The sequence below is a fragment of the Mercenaria mercenaria genome, chromosome 2, assembly GCF_021730395.1.
Source record: "Mercenaria mercenaria strain notata chromosome 2, MADL_Memer_1, whole genome shotgun sequence".
Lineage (NCBI taxonomy): Eukaryota > Metazoa > Mollusca > Bivalvia > Venerida > Veneridae > Mercenaria > Mercenaria mercenaria.
The window spans coordinates 111,709,674-111,729,879 of NC_069362.1; the positions used below are offsets into that span (position 1 = coordinate 111,709,674).

Sequence of the window (20,206 nt, forward strand, 5' to 3'; positions counted from 1 at the left end):
GATAACTACGTTTTAGTACGTTTTACTATGGATGAATAAGTTTCAACCAAGTTGGACTAAAGTAACGCTGAAATGGCTACAGATCGCTCACTTTTGTGCATGTTCAAAAGTTGGAGAAACTTGCAAGTTTGGGATAAGTCCTGAATACGTTTTGGCCAAGTGTTGGTACGGATTGATACAGATTACTACTTTGAGGTATGGCTTAGGTACGGATCGATACGGATTACTACGTTTTTTATTCGTGGCTAGACGTAGCTATCCGCGCCGTATGTGTGACTTGGATATTAAGAACAATAACCACTCAACAGACAATAAAACTTAGATAATTATTTCACATGTGTTCAAAGTTTGTTTTGATAAACATTAATTTTGTATACAGATGATATTTCAATACTGTAATAGAATAGCCTATACATGAAAATAATAAGACAATATTTTTGTTGCCCACTATACACTATATTTTCCAATGTGTTTTTGAATAACACCGTAAAAGCAAGATCAAAACGAAGAGCAGCCTTTAAGCTACTATTAGGTGGGGGTTAAAAGCGTCTACCAAGCACCCAAGACTTTTTTTTCGTAGGAACCATATTAATCGGTAGGAGCAAAATAAAATAAAAAATGGAAAATGTTCACATGAAAAAAATCTCTTTTGAACTATATATAATTTCACTGTTTCCATGGCAACCTTTCATCTAGGAAAGGAAAACCATATAGATGATAATCAGTAATATCTTGGTCAGTTATGGTGATAAAACAATAAAAGTGAAATTATACAAATACTTTCTTAGTTTTAAATCAATTCAAATGTACCAAACAATTTTGATCAGGTCTTAAAGTCTTTCAGTGTTTTTTCAAACAGTATTTTTTAACTCTGATGGTAATTATTTTACTCCAAAATAGGTATATTTAGCTAATTTGCATAAAATGAACCACTGCCACAACCAATGTCTCACGAAAGAAGATACCACTTAAATTGAATAAAATGATATAATCAATTGTTATCAAAAATAACAATTATTGAACTATATTGTTTGGAAATATTTATATTTTGAACACCTACTTGAAGAAGGAATCAGTATGTAACATACTTTACACACGTTACATTATTATTTCAATAACTTTGTTTTAGTACATCAATTATTTGGAAAATATGTATCAGATAATTTTGATCTGGGGCCGTATTCATAAAGCATCTTAAGTATAAGTATTAGAAATTGATTATTTACTTAAGTATTACTTAAGTAAGAAATTTATTTTACTTAAGTATATTTGTTATTCATAAAACAACTTAATAAGTAATTCTTGGCTTTTATTGTGGACGAAAACATTTAAAAAACAACATTAATTTCAGACAGATACAGCATGCACAATTATGTTTAAAGTGCTTTTATCTGAAAACAACACTTTAATCGTACTCACCACGCTATTTTATTTTCTGACTTAAGTCATTTCTTACGTATCTTAAGTTTTAGCTGTTTTATGACTAGAACTTAAGTTTTTACTTAGACTTAAGTTGAAATCACCACAAACTTAAGTAAAATCTTAAACTTAAGTCAAAACTTATACTTAAGATGCTTTATGAATACGGCCCCTGGTCTTGAAGTTTCTCAGTGTTTTCTAAAATAGCATTTTGTTACTCTGAATGTTAATAACTTTTTCTACATTAGATATTTTAGCTAATTTGCATAAAATGAACCTATGCTAAAACAGACATCTCTGGAAACAAGACTTAACTAAAACTGAACAACATGATGAAATAAAATTTGATTAATAAACTGATGATTATTTGAGTTGCATGATATAAAAATATAGTGTTAATACTTATTTAAAAGAGGAATCTGTTAGTAGCATATACTTTACACATGTTAAGTTACCATTGCAGTAATTTTGTGTTACTGTATCATTATTTTCTTATTGAGTTTACTATATATATCAGTTTAATTAAACTAATATCAGATTCTTAATTATGTTGTTCTTTTATTTGATGGCTTCATTATAATTGCTGTCAATATTTACATCGACTATGATATTTTTATGTATATATTCTGTATACTATTATTTTAATTATGTACACACCCCTGCAAACATCCGTACACTGATAACAATTAATTATATCATTTTATTTAGTTTTAGTGGTCTCAGATTTTTATTCGTTGCTTTTGGCACTGGTACATTTTATGCAAATTAGCTAAGCATACCTCGTTTGGAGTAAAAGAATTATAAGAGTAACAAATACTAGTTTAGAAAACAGTGAGATACTTGAAGACCAGATCAAAACCCTTTGGTACATTTACATTGATTTAAAACATAAAACAAAATTTTGTCATTAATATTCATGAATATGCAAATTAGTTAATTAACATAAAAAGCCAATGTCTAAGTTCCATTTTTATTGTTTTAATACCAAAATTGACCAAGATATAAATGATTATCATCTATATGGTTGTTCTTTCCAAAAAAAGAACGATTGCCATGGAAACAGTGAAATCATATAATAGTTCAAAAGAGTTTTTTCATAAGAAAAGTTTTATTTGGAAAGAGTTGGTCCTGCCGAACAATTTGATACCCATGCAAAAAGTTCTAGAAGGGAGCGGGCAGGCGCATGGTGGACGTTTTTGGCCCCTAATTATATCAAATACAACAGAAATGGCTTTGTGTAATACTGGTACGTGGAGGCAAAATGACAAGGAACAATATCAGCAGTACATAAATCTATTTTGACATTAATATTTCTAAAACCAGTAACTGCACATCAACATTTATTCAGTTTATTATTTCAAATGATTTTGATTTAGCCTTTTTCTGAGTATGACAATTAAAATCTTAGTGATATACTTATGACACAATACCTAAATATATAACACAATTCCTTGAAAATAATAACATTTTTCTATAAATGCGCACTGCTAATTTGGTATAACATGAATTACAACATGAGCTACATATGCACAGGCCATAAAGGTTATGCATCAAGTAACATCAGATTTAATGAATAATAATATTAAGTGAATTTAAAAATACTTAAATACACTTGTAATAATGAAATAATTCGAGGCATTTTTAAAGTCCTCGAGACATTTTTATATGTACTTTAATGTAGCCGGGGTGGAAATGTGAAAACTATTTCACCTCGCCTTCCATATTTACGGAACAAAAGCAAAAGAGTTTTTATTTTATACTTATCTAAGTGAACTATGTCTTCCAACAAATTCAAATTACAGAGCAGCATAAAATTGAGTGGTGTAAACTTAAATGACGGAAGACGCTTACGGCAAAGTTCCATCTCATTTTGTTATTTTGCAGCTTAGCTTTAAAAAACTTGTGAAGTATTATAATTTGAGGCATGAAATGTACTACGAAGAATATCACAACTGCAATAGTTTTCTTTCCAGTTCACTTAAGACACAAATAGATATTAATACACAATGTACCTCAGCTATGCTGTATCTCTCAAGTCTGTTATTATTACAGAAAAGTATGAAATAAACTTCCGTTGCTGAGACAGTGTTTAGAGTTACAAAAATGTTTATAAGCAAACATTATGATTTTGTTTATTTAGTTAAATCCTTACTAAATACAAAATAAATTGCAGAACATTATATTTTCATTACAAGACTCAAACACAGAGTAACTTGCCACCAAAATAACCTGCCCAAGCATGGGGCAACAATACGTAGAACACTATAAGATTCTTTCACAGGTTATATGTGCAGATGGGAATTTCCGGCCTCGAGGGTAACTGTTTAGGCGGTAACAAGGTTCCTACCGAGTTACCGCCTAAACAGTTACCCGAGAGCCGGATATTCCCATCTGCACCTATAACCAGTGACAGAATCTTTTTCTTGCATACCGATATCAAGATATAATAATAAAGATAAAATCAGTCGAACGGCTTTCTTTTTAGAACTTTTCCTTATAGCAGCGTATTTGAACAAAGCGCGGGAAATCAACGTCCGTAAACAGGAAAGACGTCATGACGTTTCAAAGACAAATAACAATGTTTAGTTCCGGTTTTGTTTTATCAGTTCCAGCGTAACGTTATGAATTTTTGATAAAATAACGTGTTTTGAATCGAGAAATATACTATCAGGAACAAAGAGGAACTGTCAAGGTATTGGATTTTTCTTCCGTTTTTCGAAATAAAATATAAATAACTGCATACATCTTCTACATATATGTTGTTCGTAATACGTCATTTAAAGCACGAGAGTCATCTTACACCCCAGGGTGTAAGATTGATTTTTCCAGCACCGGTAAAAATACCGGAAATCACCGTCTGGTATGCAAGAAATGGTGTACTTACACTGGCCAGGCAAAGGGACACTAGGTCATTGTATTTTTGGGAGATATAGGGATTAAGTCATTGCTGAACAGACTCAGCTCAATCAGTTTAGGGTTGAGTACATCTGAGGTATATAAGGAACATCTTTGATCACTTAGCAATCTACACTGTGAACAAACCTTATATTAAATAAAAAATGATCTTGATTATCTAATTTCAACAAATGAATGCCATTCCAATGGAAATTTGTTTATTTGTGTCAAATTCAAAATTGTTCAGTTGATTTGCTAGATTTGATGTCAAAAATGTAATTTAAGGGGCAGAGTGTTTGATTCTTTTTTGGGAGAAGGTGGGTGGTGGGGGTGGGGGTGGAAGGTGGAAGGGGCTAGGATTTTACATGGAGTCAATATTTCCTTTATTGTTTGGAAATCCAAAACAAACAAAAAAGCACGATTATGAAATACATTGTGTATTGAGTAATTTGCTTTAGTAAGTATACTCGAAAATAGCTAAATGCAAGGCCTTTGATTTCTTTATTCAAATAGAAAGCAGTTTGTCTTTTTAGCGCAATCATATACTTCTATATGTAAAATGGTTAAACAAGGTGATCGGCAACACTGATGGATGCCCCCTGAAATTATTGTTGAAAGGGGCTTTCCAATTACTGAGATTGTGTTAAGGAGAAATGTGGCCAGCAAGAGTTATGGTTCTTTAATACTGCACTCTCTTTCTCTGATCTGTATGAATATATAAATTATCAAGTCAATAATATACCTTAAAAAATATTAGAGTTCTGCCTTATACAAGGTTTTGAAAAATGTTAGATAATAAAAAAATGGACCATCTACACTTATGGTTCCTTGTCACAGTACTGCCCCTCACTGTCCTCTATCACTATGAAAAGTATCAAGGCAATACCTTGCATATTTATTGAGTTATGCCCGGACAAGGTTTTCAGAAAAGGGAGATAATTAAAAAATGGAACCACTTAGCGTCATGCTTTCTTGTTACAGCACTTTCTCTCAAAGAGTACTTTAATTGTGTAATGTTACAACTTGGTACCTTCAATATTTTTGGAGTTAATCTTCTGACAGAGCTTACCGCTGCTTTTTATTTACATAAATTATTTTATTGATACCTAAAAGATGAATGAGCCATAGGGGGCATAGCCAGCCAAAACTTTGGGTGTTTATGGTTGAAATGGGGGGAGGTGGGGGGAGGCGAGTGTGTGGGGGGGGGGGGGGGGGGCTTTGAACTGTACAAGTAGCTCAGGTGCATTTTGATTTTTATTTTGAGTACGATAAACTATGTCTGTGAAAAAACATGTGCAGGCCCAGGGCTTCGTACCTAATAGGTAATTTGCTAATAGCTACCCAATAACACCTGTTTGGCTTCAAGCAAAATTGTCAGATAAAGTTCACCTATGTGTTTTTAGTGATTGCTTGTGGGTAAAACAAAGGTCATATATCGCACAGTATTAAGACGCTTTGAAATGTAAACAAACAAAACAGTAACATAAATTTAAAATTAAACTACGTTAAATTATTGGTATTTATGTTTTGTGAATCGTGTCAGTTATCCGGACTACATTCACCATCGTGAAATGAGGCTTTTCCTATTATAAAGAAAAGCACAATTCCATCTCGACAGTATGCAGGATCGGAACCTGGATTTTAGTTTAGATTAGAGGAAATCGAATTTCTAGAGTTATCTGTAAGCTTGCCATTTCAGAAATAGTTTGTTAAATTTCGTAAAAAGGTTAAATCTTACTTACATTTGACATAGTTTGAATATAAGTAATTCACGCGATTTCATCTTAAAAGTTTTTATTAAGGAGAGCAATTTTAAGAATTAGACAGCGTTAAGTCCGATCTCATTATTTCAGCAACGATAAATACTACTAATGTAGAATTTTCTGAGAGAAGCGAGCCGAAAGTAATGACTAAAATGACAAATGTATCCATTGAATCATGGACTATCAAAACTGAAAGCTCGACGGACTGTAAGAGAGGTGGGGATGCGCTATTCTTCCCCCCAGATTTCCGCTCTGGGTACGTCTGTGAACCACGAACTATCTTTAGTGTTGAAAACGACTGGTGAGAAAAAAACTGTGTTGTATTCCTCTACGACATATCTATTATTAAATGTAAATGTTTTATTTCCGCATAATAACGTATTCTGGCTATGCGATTCGGCATTCTTTGGACATAGATGTAGCTGAACGCGCATGTGATTTTACGTAAAAAAAAACAAAGAATGCACATAGAATACTTAATCTGCCGAATGTTATTACGACTCACTACCTTAAGACAAATGAACAAAATCTAAAATACGATCCGAGCTAAATTTTAGGCTCTGCTTTCAGAGCCGTCACTGAACAACTCTGATTTTGATTACTAGTAGTTTAGGTACTAGGTTCGTGTCTAACATCAAATCACTTGTCAAACGAGTGCGCAAATATTTTCATATAAATCAACTTTTTACTTGAAAGGTATAATGTAGTTTAAGTATACATATAATACGGATACGGGTTCGTTTAATTGAGACACAATTATTCAGATACACAATGTACCTTCAAAATTACCGAAATAATAAACAACTGTCTACAATGGCTAGAAAGATAAAATGAGCTGAAGTGAAAAAGTTAACTGTTTTATGTATATACAACAGTCGTAAAGAGTACCTTAATATGAAATCTCTGCCTGTATTAAATAATAAGTTCATACCGCCATTTAAACCCCCCACACGCACATTAAAAACTTAGTAATGATCCGTGCAATAAACGGACACAAGTGATACAGTTATATTACACTATATAAAAAGTGACTCATGGACAACTTGATCGCTAAGTAGCTACCGTAATATTGTCAGATGTAATCTATCTAAAATTATAAAATCTCTTGAGGTTATGATATGCGTGTATGAAACGCAAGGATACACTTAGACTGAAAGCTTTCTCTGTTCTACATCAATTAGCAATGTAGCAGAGCCTGATTGGGTTTCATGCGCTGGAGTATAGCCAGTTTTCATTTCTGTTTTGTAACAATATCTGTGTGCATATAGGAAGCTAACGATATTTTAATTTTGTATTTTTTTAACTATTGAACTATCTTCGGTAAGTATTTTAACATTAAGAATGTTATAGAGTTTTAAATAAGTGAGCTGTTACTTTCCTATTTGCATTTAATATTTTGTCATCAAGTAAAATATTTTAAGGATATTTCTATTTCTTTCATGTATTTATATTACTTTCAAACGAAATTCAGTTGCATTTTTTCGAAATCTGTAAACCTTAATGTTAAATGGTTGATTTAATTTTTAATCTTTAGGAATAAAAATGAAAAATACGAGACAATCAGCATAACTTTGAAACTTCTGTGAAAACCATTTTACTTATATCACATAAAAGTATATATATTTTTTACCTCGTTTCAGATCATAGAAGTTTGGGAAAATATAAATGACCACGATGATGAATGAAAAGTGGACGATCGCCTTCAAGCTGGTAGACTTTAACAAAGATGGAGTCGTAAATGTTAAAGACAGAGACGACTGTTTGCAGTCGTTTATCAATGTCTTCAAACCGGGTAGTGGTCGAAAACAAGAAATGGAATCTCAACTAAATGAATTCTGGGATAAAATTGTATATCTAACCGATGACCCGGATTGGAATAAATCCTTTAATATTGACGAGTTCATAGCCTCGCGCAGAGAAGCATATACCAAAGATTCTGCGAAGACTGTCTCGGTTGTTCGCGAGGCTTTGAAGCAGCTGATAAGCGCAGGTGATGTCGGGGCATCTGGCAGCTTTTCTTTCGAGCAATTTAAAAATCTTCATGAAGCTTTCAATTTGAAAGATGATAACCTTGTGAAAGGTATATACAGTATGGTTGGATCAGAAGGGGATGGTAAATGTTCTGTGGATAGTATTGCAGGGTTCTATACAGAACTGGCAATGGGAAATGACGAAGGGAAGCATGAACAGTATAAAGCTGCTCTAGCATCAGTCGGATTTATGTGACGATATTTATACAGATATGGTGTCATAAATAATTAACACTAGTATAGACGAAAACAACTCTTAACCAGTTAAAACTATCATTTCTTACCTAGTTTCTGTTTACATCCCTCAGTTACATTTGCTGCTTAAGGTATTTAAAAGTTAGGTGAAATCCCATTGTAAACTGAAAAACTTATTTTATTTGTCCATAAGAAAGAAAAAAAAATGTTGTAGATTTAACATTTGGAAAAAAATTGGGTAAAAACATGAAGTTTCAGCTTATTTTTTAAATCTATTTCCCTTATTTTTTTGAAAAAACGCCAACTTTTTTTCGTATCATGAGAAAAAATTTTAAAAACTGTTATGTTAAGGTTTAAAACCCTTTTAAAAGGGAAAGGGAAAGCCTGACATAATTAAATTTTTAAAATTAAAGGGCCACCCCTGGGACCCCTTTCAAAACCGCTGAAAAAAATTTTTTTAAAATGGGAAACCACTAGGGGAAAAAGATAGGGGCAGTTTAAAAATTAAAAAAAATGGGGGAAATTCATAAAGGGCCCAGCCTTTTTAGTGTTTATTGGGAACGTCATTTACACCCTGCTGAATTCTTTATTTAGCAAATAATTTTTTAAAAAATAGTTTGAATTTAAATATGTTTCTTGAGTGAAAAGATGTAAAACATGAAAATTTTTCCTTTCAATTATAGCTAGAAAAATTTAGAGAATTGTTTTTTTGCAAAAAATAAGTAAAAAAAACGGGTTTAAATTGTATCTAAAATTTTAAAATAAATCCCCCTTTTTTGTTTTTTTTTCCATGGAAAAAAAAAGGCCGCCTTTTAAAATGCCCCATAATTTCCCTTTTCATTTTTATTTAAAAATTTCTTTCTTTTTTTTTTAAATGTTTAAGAAATCCCAGCTGACAAAAATTAACGTAAGTACAACGTTGCCTTACCCTTTAAACACTGTTTTTAAAAAAGGGATACAAGGACAAAGCCAACAGAAAAGCCTCTTTAAAGGGAACGCACCGTCAAAACTGTACTTGGGGCAAAACAAAAAAAATATGTCCCCAAACCCAAATACATGTATCTTTTTCCAAAACCCTGATAACAATGTCTCCTTTAAAATGAAAATGAATTAAATAAAATAAATTTTTTCCTTGATTTTTTTAAAATTCCCTTAGAGATCAGAATATATTCAAAAGACTGGGGTTCTTTTTGATTTGCTTCTTCCTTCAATCCCTGGAAAAAAAAAGACAAAAAATGCCCCTTTTATAAACATACAGATACACTTTCGCTGATAAAAAATTAAAACCCAAATTAATGCATTCACCTTTGAAGTAAATATAAATATTTAAAACATTCTCTTCCAAAAAAAAATTTCAGGGCAGACGAAATTGTTAGAAATTTTTCCCAATGATAAATTTTCGCGTGATAATAAACTTTAAAAAGATAACCCCCCAAAGAGTTGAAAACTTCTGTTCCGGAAACGCCACAAACCGGGTTTTTTAATAACTATTTAATATAGCCATCAGAAAGGGGGAGGGCCCGTCTTGAGGGTGAAGTCCCACTGTGGAAACAAACGCGTATCCGTGGCATCCCCAACTTCAGTACAAGCAAACCAATGGGTCATAAAACTAAAATTTGTGAAATAGATCCTTTAGTTTTTGATATAGAGTTTAAAAAGAAAAATTTTTTGGGCATTTAAAAAGCGCCAGATTTTTAATCTTTGGGGGGGGGGGGGGTTGGGGTTTTTGGGAAATTATAAAAAACAGGGGAAAGGGTTGCTATAAAATTGTATAACAAAGGTTTCCCCGATAATTTGTGAAATCTTGGGAAACTTTCCCAACACCCCATTTTATTTTTTCAACAAATCTAGGAAACCTAAAGCACTCTATAGTACCCATAAAATTTTGGGAAAATTGGGGGCATTTTTTATTTTTCCCAAGTCGAACATTATTTGGGCACAAGAACAAAAACAAGCCTTGAAATTAAGTCTATTTACGATTTCAGGGCAAACAAACGCAATTCTTTTTTAGTAAAAAACTTTTTTTCGGGGGGGGTTTTTCTGTCAAGACAATGATTTCTTATTACAAATGACAGAAATTGCGTACAAATTTTTAATGAAGCCATTAAAAATATTATCAACAAAACTAACAACAGTAATCTCAAGACACGAAACTACTTTTGTTAAAATTTTTCTCCGCTCCAGATTAAAAAACCCTTTATGAAATTGCTGTAGGGGTAAATCGTAGGAAAAAGTATCTTTAGACGCGTATCTTTTGTTTTGAAAAATTTTATAAAAGATGTACAATACATCAGGCTATTTTTAAAAAAAAAAATTACTTTTGGGTTTTGGTGCGAAAATGAAGGCCCCCTTGCTGGTTTAAGAAATTCCATCACGATGCGAAAGGTTTTGGTTCGACATGAAGATACTTTGATTTAAACAAGGTATGTCATTCGAGCAAAAATGTAAATGAATCTTGGCCCAAATATATGCAAATTGCAACATATCCTGATAAACGCATTTCACTTATAACAAGTAATTGTTTGTTCATACTTTTTGACTTAAGAATCACCCCTTCTAGAAAAAATGAAAATTTCTGATACCCTTTTTTAAAAAATTTTGCCCTTAACAGATGACGGGAAAAAATTTTAATTTTTTGTCATTAAATTTTAGGAGATTACTATGTGAACTTGGATACCAGTATTTATGGGGTAGTAATTCAGTAAGCAATTCACATATAGATAATGTTATACAACGAGTAAAAGATCAGTATGTACAACAATGGTCTGCTGACTTAAGAATCTCTAAAAAACCTTGAAATTTACAGAGAAAAAAAAAACAGAGTTTAACACGAAAAAAATTTGAACTAACGCTAAAATTTTTTAAACAAAAAAAAATGCATTGCCCAAAAATTAAAAGGGCCCGCTCAAAAATTAGCTGTTAAAAACCCGTTTTAGAAATGTAATAGAAATTTTGGGATTTTTGTACAAAACGCAAATGCAATTTGTTGAATCAGCCTACCATTTTTTTTTTGATATGCCGTTTTTTTCTCTAACTGAGAACTTTGTATTTACCTAGATACTATTAGGCAGGGGCCAAATTCAAATAAGTTTGGGAGTATAATAAAATCTTAAAAGAAAAAATTCGGGTTTAAAATTTAACCCAAATTTTATCTATCTGCAACATTTTAAGAGAGATTCCCCCAAATTGAAATTTGATAGTTTTTTTTTGAAAACTTTTTTTTCTTTTTTTAAAACCATTTTTTATTTTGTTCTCATACCGTAAGAAATTTTCTTGCTTTTCAAAAGGTGTGTTTGCAGTTATTTAGTTTTAAAACCCCAAATATGTTATTTGGGCGGGGAAAAGAAATTTTAAAAGCCCAAAAACATTTTAAATTTTTTGATTTTACTTGACTCTTATACCGAGACATTTTATTTTACTTTGCTGTACCGATCAAAACCAAACCCATCCCAACTTTTCGATTAGAACACAGAAAGCGTCCCTCTTCCAACATGTTTTTTTATATAGTTTAATAGGTTTTGGGGAAAACAGGTCATAAAATGGGAACAGTCTCGTACCCTCTTAGGGTCGTTTTTTTTTAGGGAACTTTAATAGCGTTTTTTTATGGGGTTTGTTTCCCTAAATTAGTACCTTTCGCCCAGAGTTATACTCACTGAATTTTTCCTTCATTCAGTCGATTTTTGTGCCATCTTAAAACAAACAAAAATAAAATTTTCAGACAACTATAATATACAAAAATTGCAACGGAAAAAGGTTTATCATTGCTTACCCAATTGGGGATAACCGGTTATATTTCCCTTTTGATAAATGCTTTAAATTAGGGGCAAAATTTCCCAAAATTTAACTGCCTTTGAAGGGAAACTTGACAATTACCATTTAAAATGATTAAAGTGTAAACACATCCCCCTGCGTTTTAGTTAAAAAAGATTAAAAATGTCAGTTTTAAGAATAAACGCAGACTTTAAAAAAAAAAGTTAAAAAGGGACCCGCTGCACTTTAATTTAAATAAACCTTAAGAAACAAACTTCCCAAATAAATACTACCGAAAAGGTGCAAAACTTTATGATGAAAAAAAAAAAATTAATATAACCCTTGTAAAACCCCAAGTAATACTACTTCCTTAAGACTTGATTAAATAGCACTTAAAAAAATTTCATATTTTTTATTAAGCATGTGTGTTTGTATTTTTAAAAACCATATGCTCCCATCTGAAATTTGTACAGGATATCAATTTTAAAAGGGTACATCTTTTTTCTTCATACCCAATGGTATTGCCCAAAAACAAAAACTTTGCAGACAAATGGGTTTAAAGCCCTTTATTTTTTGAATAGCGGATGTTGAAAACGCAGGGAAGGGGTTTTCAAACAAAATTTAAAACTACTCAAAGGGAAAATAATTTTTAAAATATTTTCACAAAATAAAAACCCCAAAATTTCAGAAAAAAACAATAAACCCTTTTAAAACGGGCTTGGAAAAATTTCCCTCAAAAAATTTGTTAACAAAAATTTTTTTAATTTAAATTTAAAGAAAATTGGATTGACCTATGACAACAGTAAACTAAAACTCTGGGTAAATTTACATTCGGGCCAGCCAGTCACGCATTTTCCCCAAAGTGCAGAAAAATAGACAGCCATCGGGTTGCCCACTGAGATACATTTTCAAAATTTTCCACAAAAAAGTATCACTTTGACCTAAAAAAACACCCCCTTTTTATTTTCGGAATTACGTTTCTGAAAAATTTTTACAAACACGTTATCCTATCCAGAAATTTTAAAGAGAAATTTTTTTAAGAAAAATCAAAAACGTTTGTCAAAAAAACAAATCTGATCAATAAATACGATATCAGGGTCAGTAAAATTTAAACTGAGCCTGCGGTGGCAAGTATTCTGCCTTTGCCCCATGCAGCCCCAAGATCACTTGCACGTCCGTGCAGGCTAATCAGGGTCCGCACTTTTCGATTTTTCAGCCCGGAAAAATTTTTTAAATGAACTCCTTCAAATAAAAAAGGGTAGGGCCCCCAAATTAATTTCACCATTTCCTTTTTAAAATTCACAACTAAAATTTGACGAAAATATACTACTTCCACAAAGGGGATCGCCGAAACAAAAACCGACTACCGTTTAAAATTGGGTCATTTGCCCAAAGTCATTATTTTTCATAAAGCGATACAACGGGGCACAGAGGTGAAAATCCGCAAACTTTTTTTTATTTTGTACCACAACTTAGAAAATGGGGGCCACAATTTAGTAACTTGGGGCCCCTTTTTAAACTACGTTAGGCCACAATTTAGAAAATTGTGGCTACAACTAAGTAAATCGGGGCCCCCAACTTAGAAAAATGGGTAGCCCAAGTTAGTAAATTGGGGGCCACAACTTAGTAAATGGGTGGCCAAAATTTAATAACTTGTGGCCACAACTTAGTAGATTGGGGCCACAACAAAATAAATCGTGGCCTAAATTTTAGAAAATTTGTGGCCACAACTCAGTAAATTGGGGCCACAATGAATAACTCGTCCCAAAAGCCCTTAAAACACCCCTTTCAAAACTAAAAATAGATGGATAAAAACGGAAGGGAAAAAAGATAATAGTTTGGGATGAAACCTACGAAAACCTTTACCTACTTAATTTTTTTGTAAAACGCTTTCGGCCGTCTTTTCTATCTTCCTTTCCTGTTTTTACCCTTTGCAGTAAAAACTTTTATGCTCCTTTTTCGTAGGGTTGCGGGTTTCTGATATTTTGCGCATCTCCCTGCGCCCTTTTCGGCAAAAAAACACGAGATTTAAATTTTTAAATGGGGGGGAACGAAATTTAAAAAACCCTATTGAGTGGAGAACCCGGAGCAAAAGCACAAATAATTCCCGGGGGTCAGGGGGTGAGAATTAGAAGCGGGGGTAGGGTCAGGGATGGGGGGCAAAAACATTAATTAGCGTGTTTAAAAACATAGTATTTCCGAACCCCCGCCCCGACATCCATTTCCCCAAATTTCCCCCGCGATCTTGTTAAACATTATGTTTCCGACCCGGCCCCCACAAAAATTTGCGATTTTATCACCCCGAACACCCCATTTTTTTTTAATTTTTAAAAATTTAAACTTTTTTTTCGCGGGCCCGGGGTTTTAAAAACTTTTTAACCCAAGTGCTAATTATCATTTTTTTGGAAACCGCCCCCAAAAACCCATACCATTAAAAAAACGCCCCTTTGTTTTTTCCCCTGCTTTCTCGACTTTTTAAAACTTGCAAAACCCCCGTTTTTTCCGCTCGACGGGCCCGGGCTGAAAATTAATTTTTTGGGGCTTAAACGCAAAATTGGGCCCAGAATTTGCATCCTTACAAAAATGGCCCGTGCAAAAAAGGTCTAGGGTCCCGAAAAGGGGTTAGACAGGAAGGGAAGTTAGAGGGGCAGAAAGAAAAATAAATAGTAGAATAGGGACCATCCAGTCCATCCGTCCGTCAACCCCACCCGCCCCATGGGGTCCGTCCCTCCGTCGATCAATCCTAATCTACCTTTTATTCCTTTTAACATTTCTGGAACGAGACACTTTTGTGCGCTCCTTTTTTGCACCCCCCTTCAAAGCAGCGAAGAAAAAATTCTTTTTCGTTTGGGCAAATTCGGGTTTTCCCGCTTTTGGGGCCCTTTTTAAATTTATATTCGTCTCGGGGCCAAAGGGTCGAGAGGAAAAAAACGAGAATAAACAAGTTCAAATGTCAAAGAAAGCAGGTCAAAAACCCCGCCAAAATTTGGGAAAAATGGTATGCCTGGGGGGGGGGGGCAAAAAACCGATAATTGGGCGCTGCTTAAACTTTAATAGCGATTCATCGCCGGGTGACCCCCCCCGGACGAAAACACGTGAAATTTACAACAAAAATTTTGGGGGGGTTTTCGGGGTGATAATTTCGCAATATAGGGGGGCGAGGACAAAACATAAAAATTATCAAAAACGGGGGGGTGAATTTAGTAACAGGAATGTCGGGGGGCGGGGTTTAGAAAGCGCAATCATCGTGTTTTCCTCCCCATACAGTTACAGACATACCATTTACTTTTTTCTCACCCAAGGGCCCCTGTAAAAATCTTTTTTTCGCCCGCTCCCTGCTAAAATAGAAGGTTTTAAAACCGCGTCCCCGCATTTTAACTTGTTAAATCTCGGGTTTTCGGGCCCAAAAGGGGTTTCGGGGAAATAACGCAAAATGGGGAAAAAATCACCCAAACCCTACGAAAAGAACCCACAAAAATGTCTACGTCCCCTGCAAATGTGAAAACAGGAAGGGGAAAATAGACGGCGGGAAAAAAAACAAATAAATTAGTAGGTTTGGTACGTAGGGACCAACTAAAACTATTCATCCCCCGTCCGTCATCCATCTATTTAAACGTTTTTGATTGGGTAAAATTTGTTTGGGCCAATTGTGGCCCCAAATTTTTTTTAATTATGGCCACAATTTCTAAAATTTTGGGCCCGATTTACCCAAGTTTGTGGGCCCCGATTTTCTAAGTTTTTGGGGCCCCAATTTAAATAACTTGTGGTCAAAAAAATTTACTAATTGGGGGCCCCAATTTACTAAATTGGGCCCCATTTTCTAATTGTGGGCCCCAAAATAAATAAAAGGGTTTCGGGTGTCCCCGTGCCACCGTTTCATACAATGGGAAATTTCAATTCAAAATTATTGTGTTTTGTAAAGACTTTTCTTTTTCCAATAATGTACATGGGGGAACAAAAACAATTTTTTAAATTTTCAAGAACTAAGGTACTTCAAGGGTGGTCTAGAATTTTCCCCGCCTAAATAACTTTTAAAACATACAAAATTTCTTTAATGCTAAATTTTAATTAAAAACGATAAACTAAATGTTTTTTTTTACAACTTCTTTGGGCCCCTTATTTCAAAATTTCATTTGAAGTGTTATAAAAAGCACCTATTTTCCCGATGCAATAAAAATCTCATTTATACTAGTATTACAAAAATGCTTTAATAAGATGTTTTTAAACATTTTTTTAATTGATTGACGGTCGTGTATGAGCAGTTAAGATCCTTATAAAATTGCACATTTTATTAAACGTTTATATATACTTTTATCCGAACTTTTTTATCCGAACCTTTCAGTAAAATAAAAAACGACGTCTCTTTTTTATGTACTAAAATAAATATTATTGCGTATATATCTATATTTAGCTGACGTACATTATAAGAAAAAGTGACAGAAAAAAGTGACAGAAATACACCAAAACATGTGTCTCTTTTCAATTTTCAACACACTTTGTTCAGATAATGTTTATATGCTAACTCAAACAATGCGAGTAGCATGCTGCAAAAAATATTGAATAAACCAAAAAACCCCAACTCGACTATTTTTTTTCAATAAACCTGTTTAAAAGTAATTTTTCATATGAAAAAATGATATAAAAAATCAAAACAAACATTTCCCGGTTTTTCCTACCCAAAAAGCTTGAATATTCTTCAACAATTCGATCTGTGTAACTCATCCATAATTCTGCATAAAAAACCCAAACCCACCCGCTCTTTTCCAAAAAATGCAAAAGCCCTTCCTGCCACGACATTCCTGCACAACTTGGTAATAGTTTTATACTGTTCCACGATCCACACCCTAGATAAAACATTGGGAAACCGTTTACAAAGCCGTACAGTATATTGTCCAAAAATGAAATTATTTTTAAAAGCTCAACATGTCTAGAATACAAAAAACACGAAACTGTAAAATAGCGCTTGAAAAGAACTTGAATTTCAATTTTGACAATCAGACAGCATTTATAAACGGCTTCTCAATTTAAATGAAAAACCCCCAAAACCCAAATTTTTGATTTACCGACTTTAAGTTTTGACCCAAAACCCCAAATTTTGACAAGCATAAATTTAAAGATTTTGATTTTTTTTCACTTAAAAGTACATAGTTAGGGAATGTCTTTGGGAATTTTCGTTTGGGCCCTTGTCGATCTCCCCAAAAAGTAACTTAGAAAAACTTACCCTAAACTCTAAGCACCCTAAAACCAAACCCAAAACTTGTTTTAAATTATATTAAACCACACCTACATGCCCATAACTGTTTGGTCCTGGTTTCAGAGCATTTGAAAATAAGATCAGATATGATAAGAACAGAAATATTCTAAGTCCCGGTTTGACCTTCCCCCCCAAAAGATCGCCCAAGAAGGGATCTTCAGTTAAAACTACAAACGTCAGTTAATCTCAGGGTTTTCACTTGGCTTGTCTCCCCGACCAAAGAGGGTAAAAAAACCTTTTTAAAAAAGAACAGGGGAAAAAAAAACAATCAAAATTCCCATAACCCTTTTAACTAAAACCCCGAACCAATTTTTGATCAAGGCTATACAAACACATCCATAATTTTTATTTTGTGAGCCCAAAAATTTTTAAGTTACTTTTTCAAATTTCCGTAATCGATTTTTTGGGGTTAAATCAAAAAAATTTTCGAGTGGAAATATCAAATCGTAATCGAAAATTTTGAGATACAAGGGAAAAAATTGAGTTAAAATAATTTTGAAATTGTTTGATAATTGTGAATAATTTGCTGAAATCCCCTTTTTTTTTTGGGGTTTTAAACAAACTTTTTTGTTTTTTAAAAAAAACTTTTAAAAAAATTTTTATCTTGCAATTTAAGCCCAAAATCCAAATGGCGTTAAACCTTTAAAATGCAATAAATAAAAATTTTAAAAAAAAAATAAACCCCAGGAATTTTTCCTTTAAAAATTTAGCCCTTTCATAATTATTATAAGGGTTTCAGGCTATGTTTTTACAAAAATGCTACTTCTCAACCCGCATGGGAAAAATTTAACAAAACAAAAGACATTTTGTACTTGGGAAATTTAAACTATAACCCAAAAAAAATACAGATAAAATACAATTACCGTTGACAGCGTTTCAATCCTCATAACTGTATTTTTCATAAAAACATCCCGGTTTCACAATATAGATTTAATACACGTTTACTGTGTACAGCTAAACAAATTTGTAAAACAAAGTATAATTAGTGGATTAAAAGATAAAACAAAAACACAAACTAAATGCTAGGTTTTTTAAAACCCAAACCGAAACGTTTTTTTCTTTTTGCCCTTTTAGATAAATTTCAAGCATTTAAAATTTTATGAGGTAATTTCATGAAATTTTATTGTTTAAAGATGATTTGAACTAGGAGACATTCGGGCCCTTTAAATGGGAAAAGTAAAGAGGGAAAAATTGCCCTATTTCTTTGTTTCCTACCCCTTTCCGGGGATTTCAATTATTTAAAATTAAAGATGATGAAACATTAATGGTTTGGTAAATGGAAAATTGCTACGAATTCAATGCAAATCGTTGGATTAAGCTATGTTAAATGCTTTTGAAAAAAGAAATTTTTTATAACTCGGTTTGGTTCGTTAGAAATGCTTATCCAATGGTAAAATAACATGGAAAAACACGAACTCTACCAAATTGTTACGGTTTTACGTTTCCCGGGAACTTATAAACAAATGTGTCTCTAATTTAACCCAAAATATATTAATTCTGCTTTGGGCATGGGAAGAAATATAAAAAAAAACCCCAAAAACTCCGTAATACGTAGTCAGTATGCAAATGTCCACTAGAACAATAAATTGAAGCGAAAAGTGGGGTCATAAACATTTGGGGGGAGTTGCCAAAACGGCATTAAACTCGAGCACAATCGGGCGACTGAGGAAAAAACCCCCGAATTCCTCAAGCCAAAATGGTTGGCTTTCTCACATACCATCTGATAAGGGGTTTTTTATACAAAGCGGGAAAAAAGGAATTTTATTGGGAAATTTGTGACTAAACCATTCATCCCCAAACCCGTGGGAGTCCCCCAAAGAAATCCCAACGCCCCAAATACAAAAATGAAATTTGGAAAAACATGACAGCGTAAAAGACCCACCTTGATAATATTTAAAAAACTAGGAATAAAATAGACACATACATAAAATAATTTTAAAACGTTTCATACTAAACTTCATTAAAGGACACTTTATCATGTGATCTAAAAAACAATTAAAATCGCACAGATAAAATCTTGCAAAGACTCACTAACCCTTCATTGTGTGTATGGGGCTCTACATTAAAAACATCCAACCAGCAATTAAAAAATCAGTTTTGAAAAAATAATTGATAACAAATTTACCTTTAAACATGTATTGGCAATGTAGAACCCATCTATTAGAAACAAACCAAAAAGTTCAAAAATATTTCTAAAGGGAAACGAATTTCAAAAAACGTCCTTACTAAGTTTATTTTCCTTACAATGAAAACAAAAAAACCAAATTGTTTTTTCCAAATCAAATAAATCGAGTTTTAAAACTGGTGAAAAAACCAAAAAACAAATAAAAAAATAAAAAGTAAAAACCCAAATTTGGGGGTTTTTTTAAATCGCATCAAAAAGGATTCGAAAAAGCCCAAAACTAAATGAGCTTTTAAATAAAGGTTAAAATACTTTTTTACAATTAAAAAAGGCGTTTCAAAGAAAACAAAAACTGATGTTTATATTGGGTACAACCCGATTTTTTAAGCCCCTAAGCGATGCCAAGACAAATCAAAAAGAATTTTCTAGGCTCCCGGTTTTAAAGGAAAACGCAAGACCTCAACGCGGTGTCGTGTTTTTGGGCCGGGTATAGCGGACGCTTTCCCAACATGAAGATAAAAAATTTTTCAACCCCTGGGGGGTTTTGTTTTCGATATTATAAAACGTAGTAAGTAAAACAAAAACTATACCAAAAATTTTTTCCCCCCGGGGTTTTTGAAAACGGTTTTTAGCCTACATTTTAAAATAAAAAATTTTTCATACTATTAAAACTAGTTTTTCGGTTACGGGAATTTCATTTCCCTTTGGGCCTGAACAAAAAAAAAAGTTCAGCCATCCCCTACAATATAACAAAAAAAAGCATAACCAAGATTGACAA

At 33.0% G+C, this 20,206-nt stretch overlaps 2 protein-coding genes across 2 annotated transcripts in view; one reads left to right on the forward strand and one right to left on the reverse strand.

The window, feature by feature from the left end:
- LOC123562455 (uncharacterized) overlaps positions 1-18,209 on the reverse strand; it is a 332,370-nt gene extending 314,161 nt beyond the window's left edge. The window contains exon 1 of the mRNA XM_045355091.2: positions 18,170-18,209. The gene's annotated coding sequence lies outside the window, so the exon portion shown is untranslated. The remainder of the gene's footprint in view (positions 1-18,169) is intronic.
- On the forward strand, positions 5,878-8,539 carry LOC128555353 (sarcoplasmic calcium-binding protein-like). The gene is made up of 2 exons (XM_053537561.1): positions 5,878-7,397; positions 7,718-8,539. Exon 2 carries the CDS (start codon positions 7,743-7,745, stop codon positions 8,301-8,303), a length of 561 nt encoding a protein of 186 aa, XP_053393536.1. The 5' UTR covers positions 5,878-7,397; positions 7,718-7,742; the 3' UTR covers positions 8,304-8,539.
- Positions 18,210-20,206: the final 1,997 nt, after the last annotated feature.

Excerpts from the sequence above, each read along its gene's own strand:
- LOC128555353 (XM_053537561.1), top strand. The coding sequence starts at position 7,743 with ATGACCACGATGATGAATGAAAAGTGGACGATCGCCTTCAAGCTGGTA.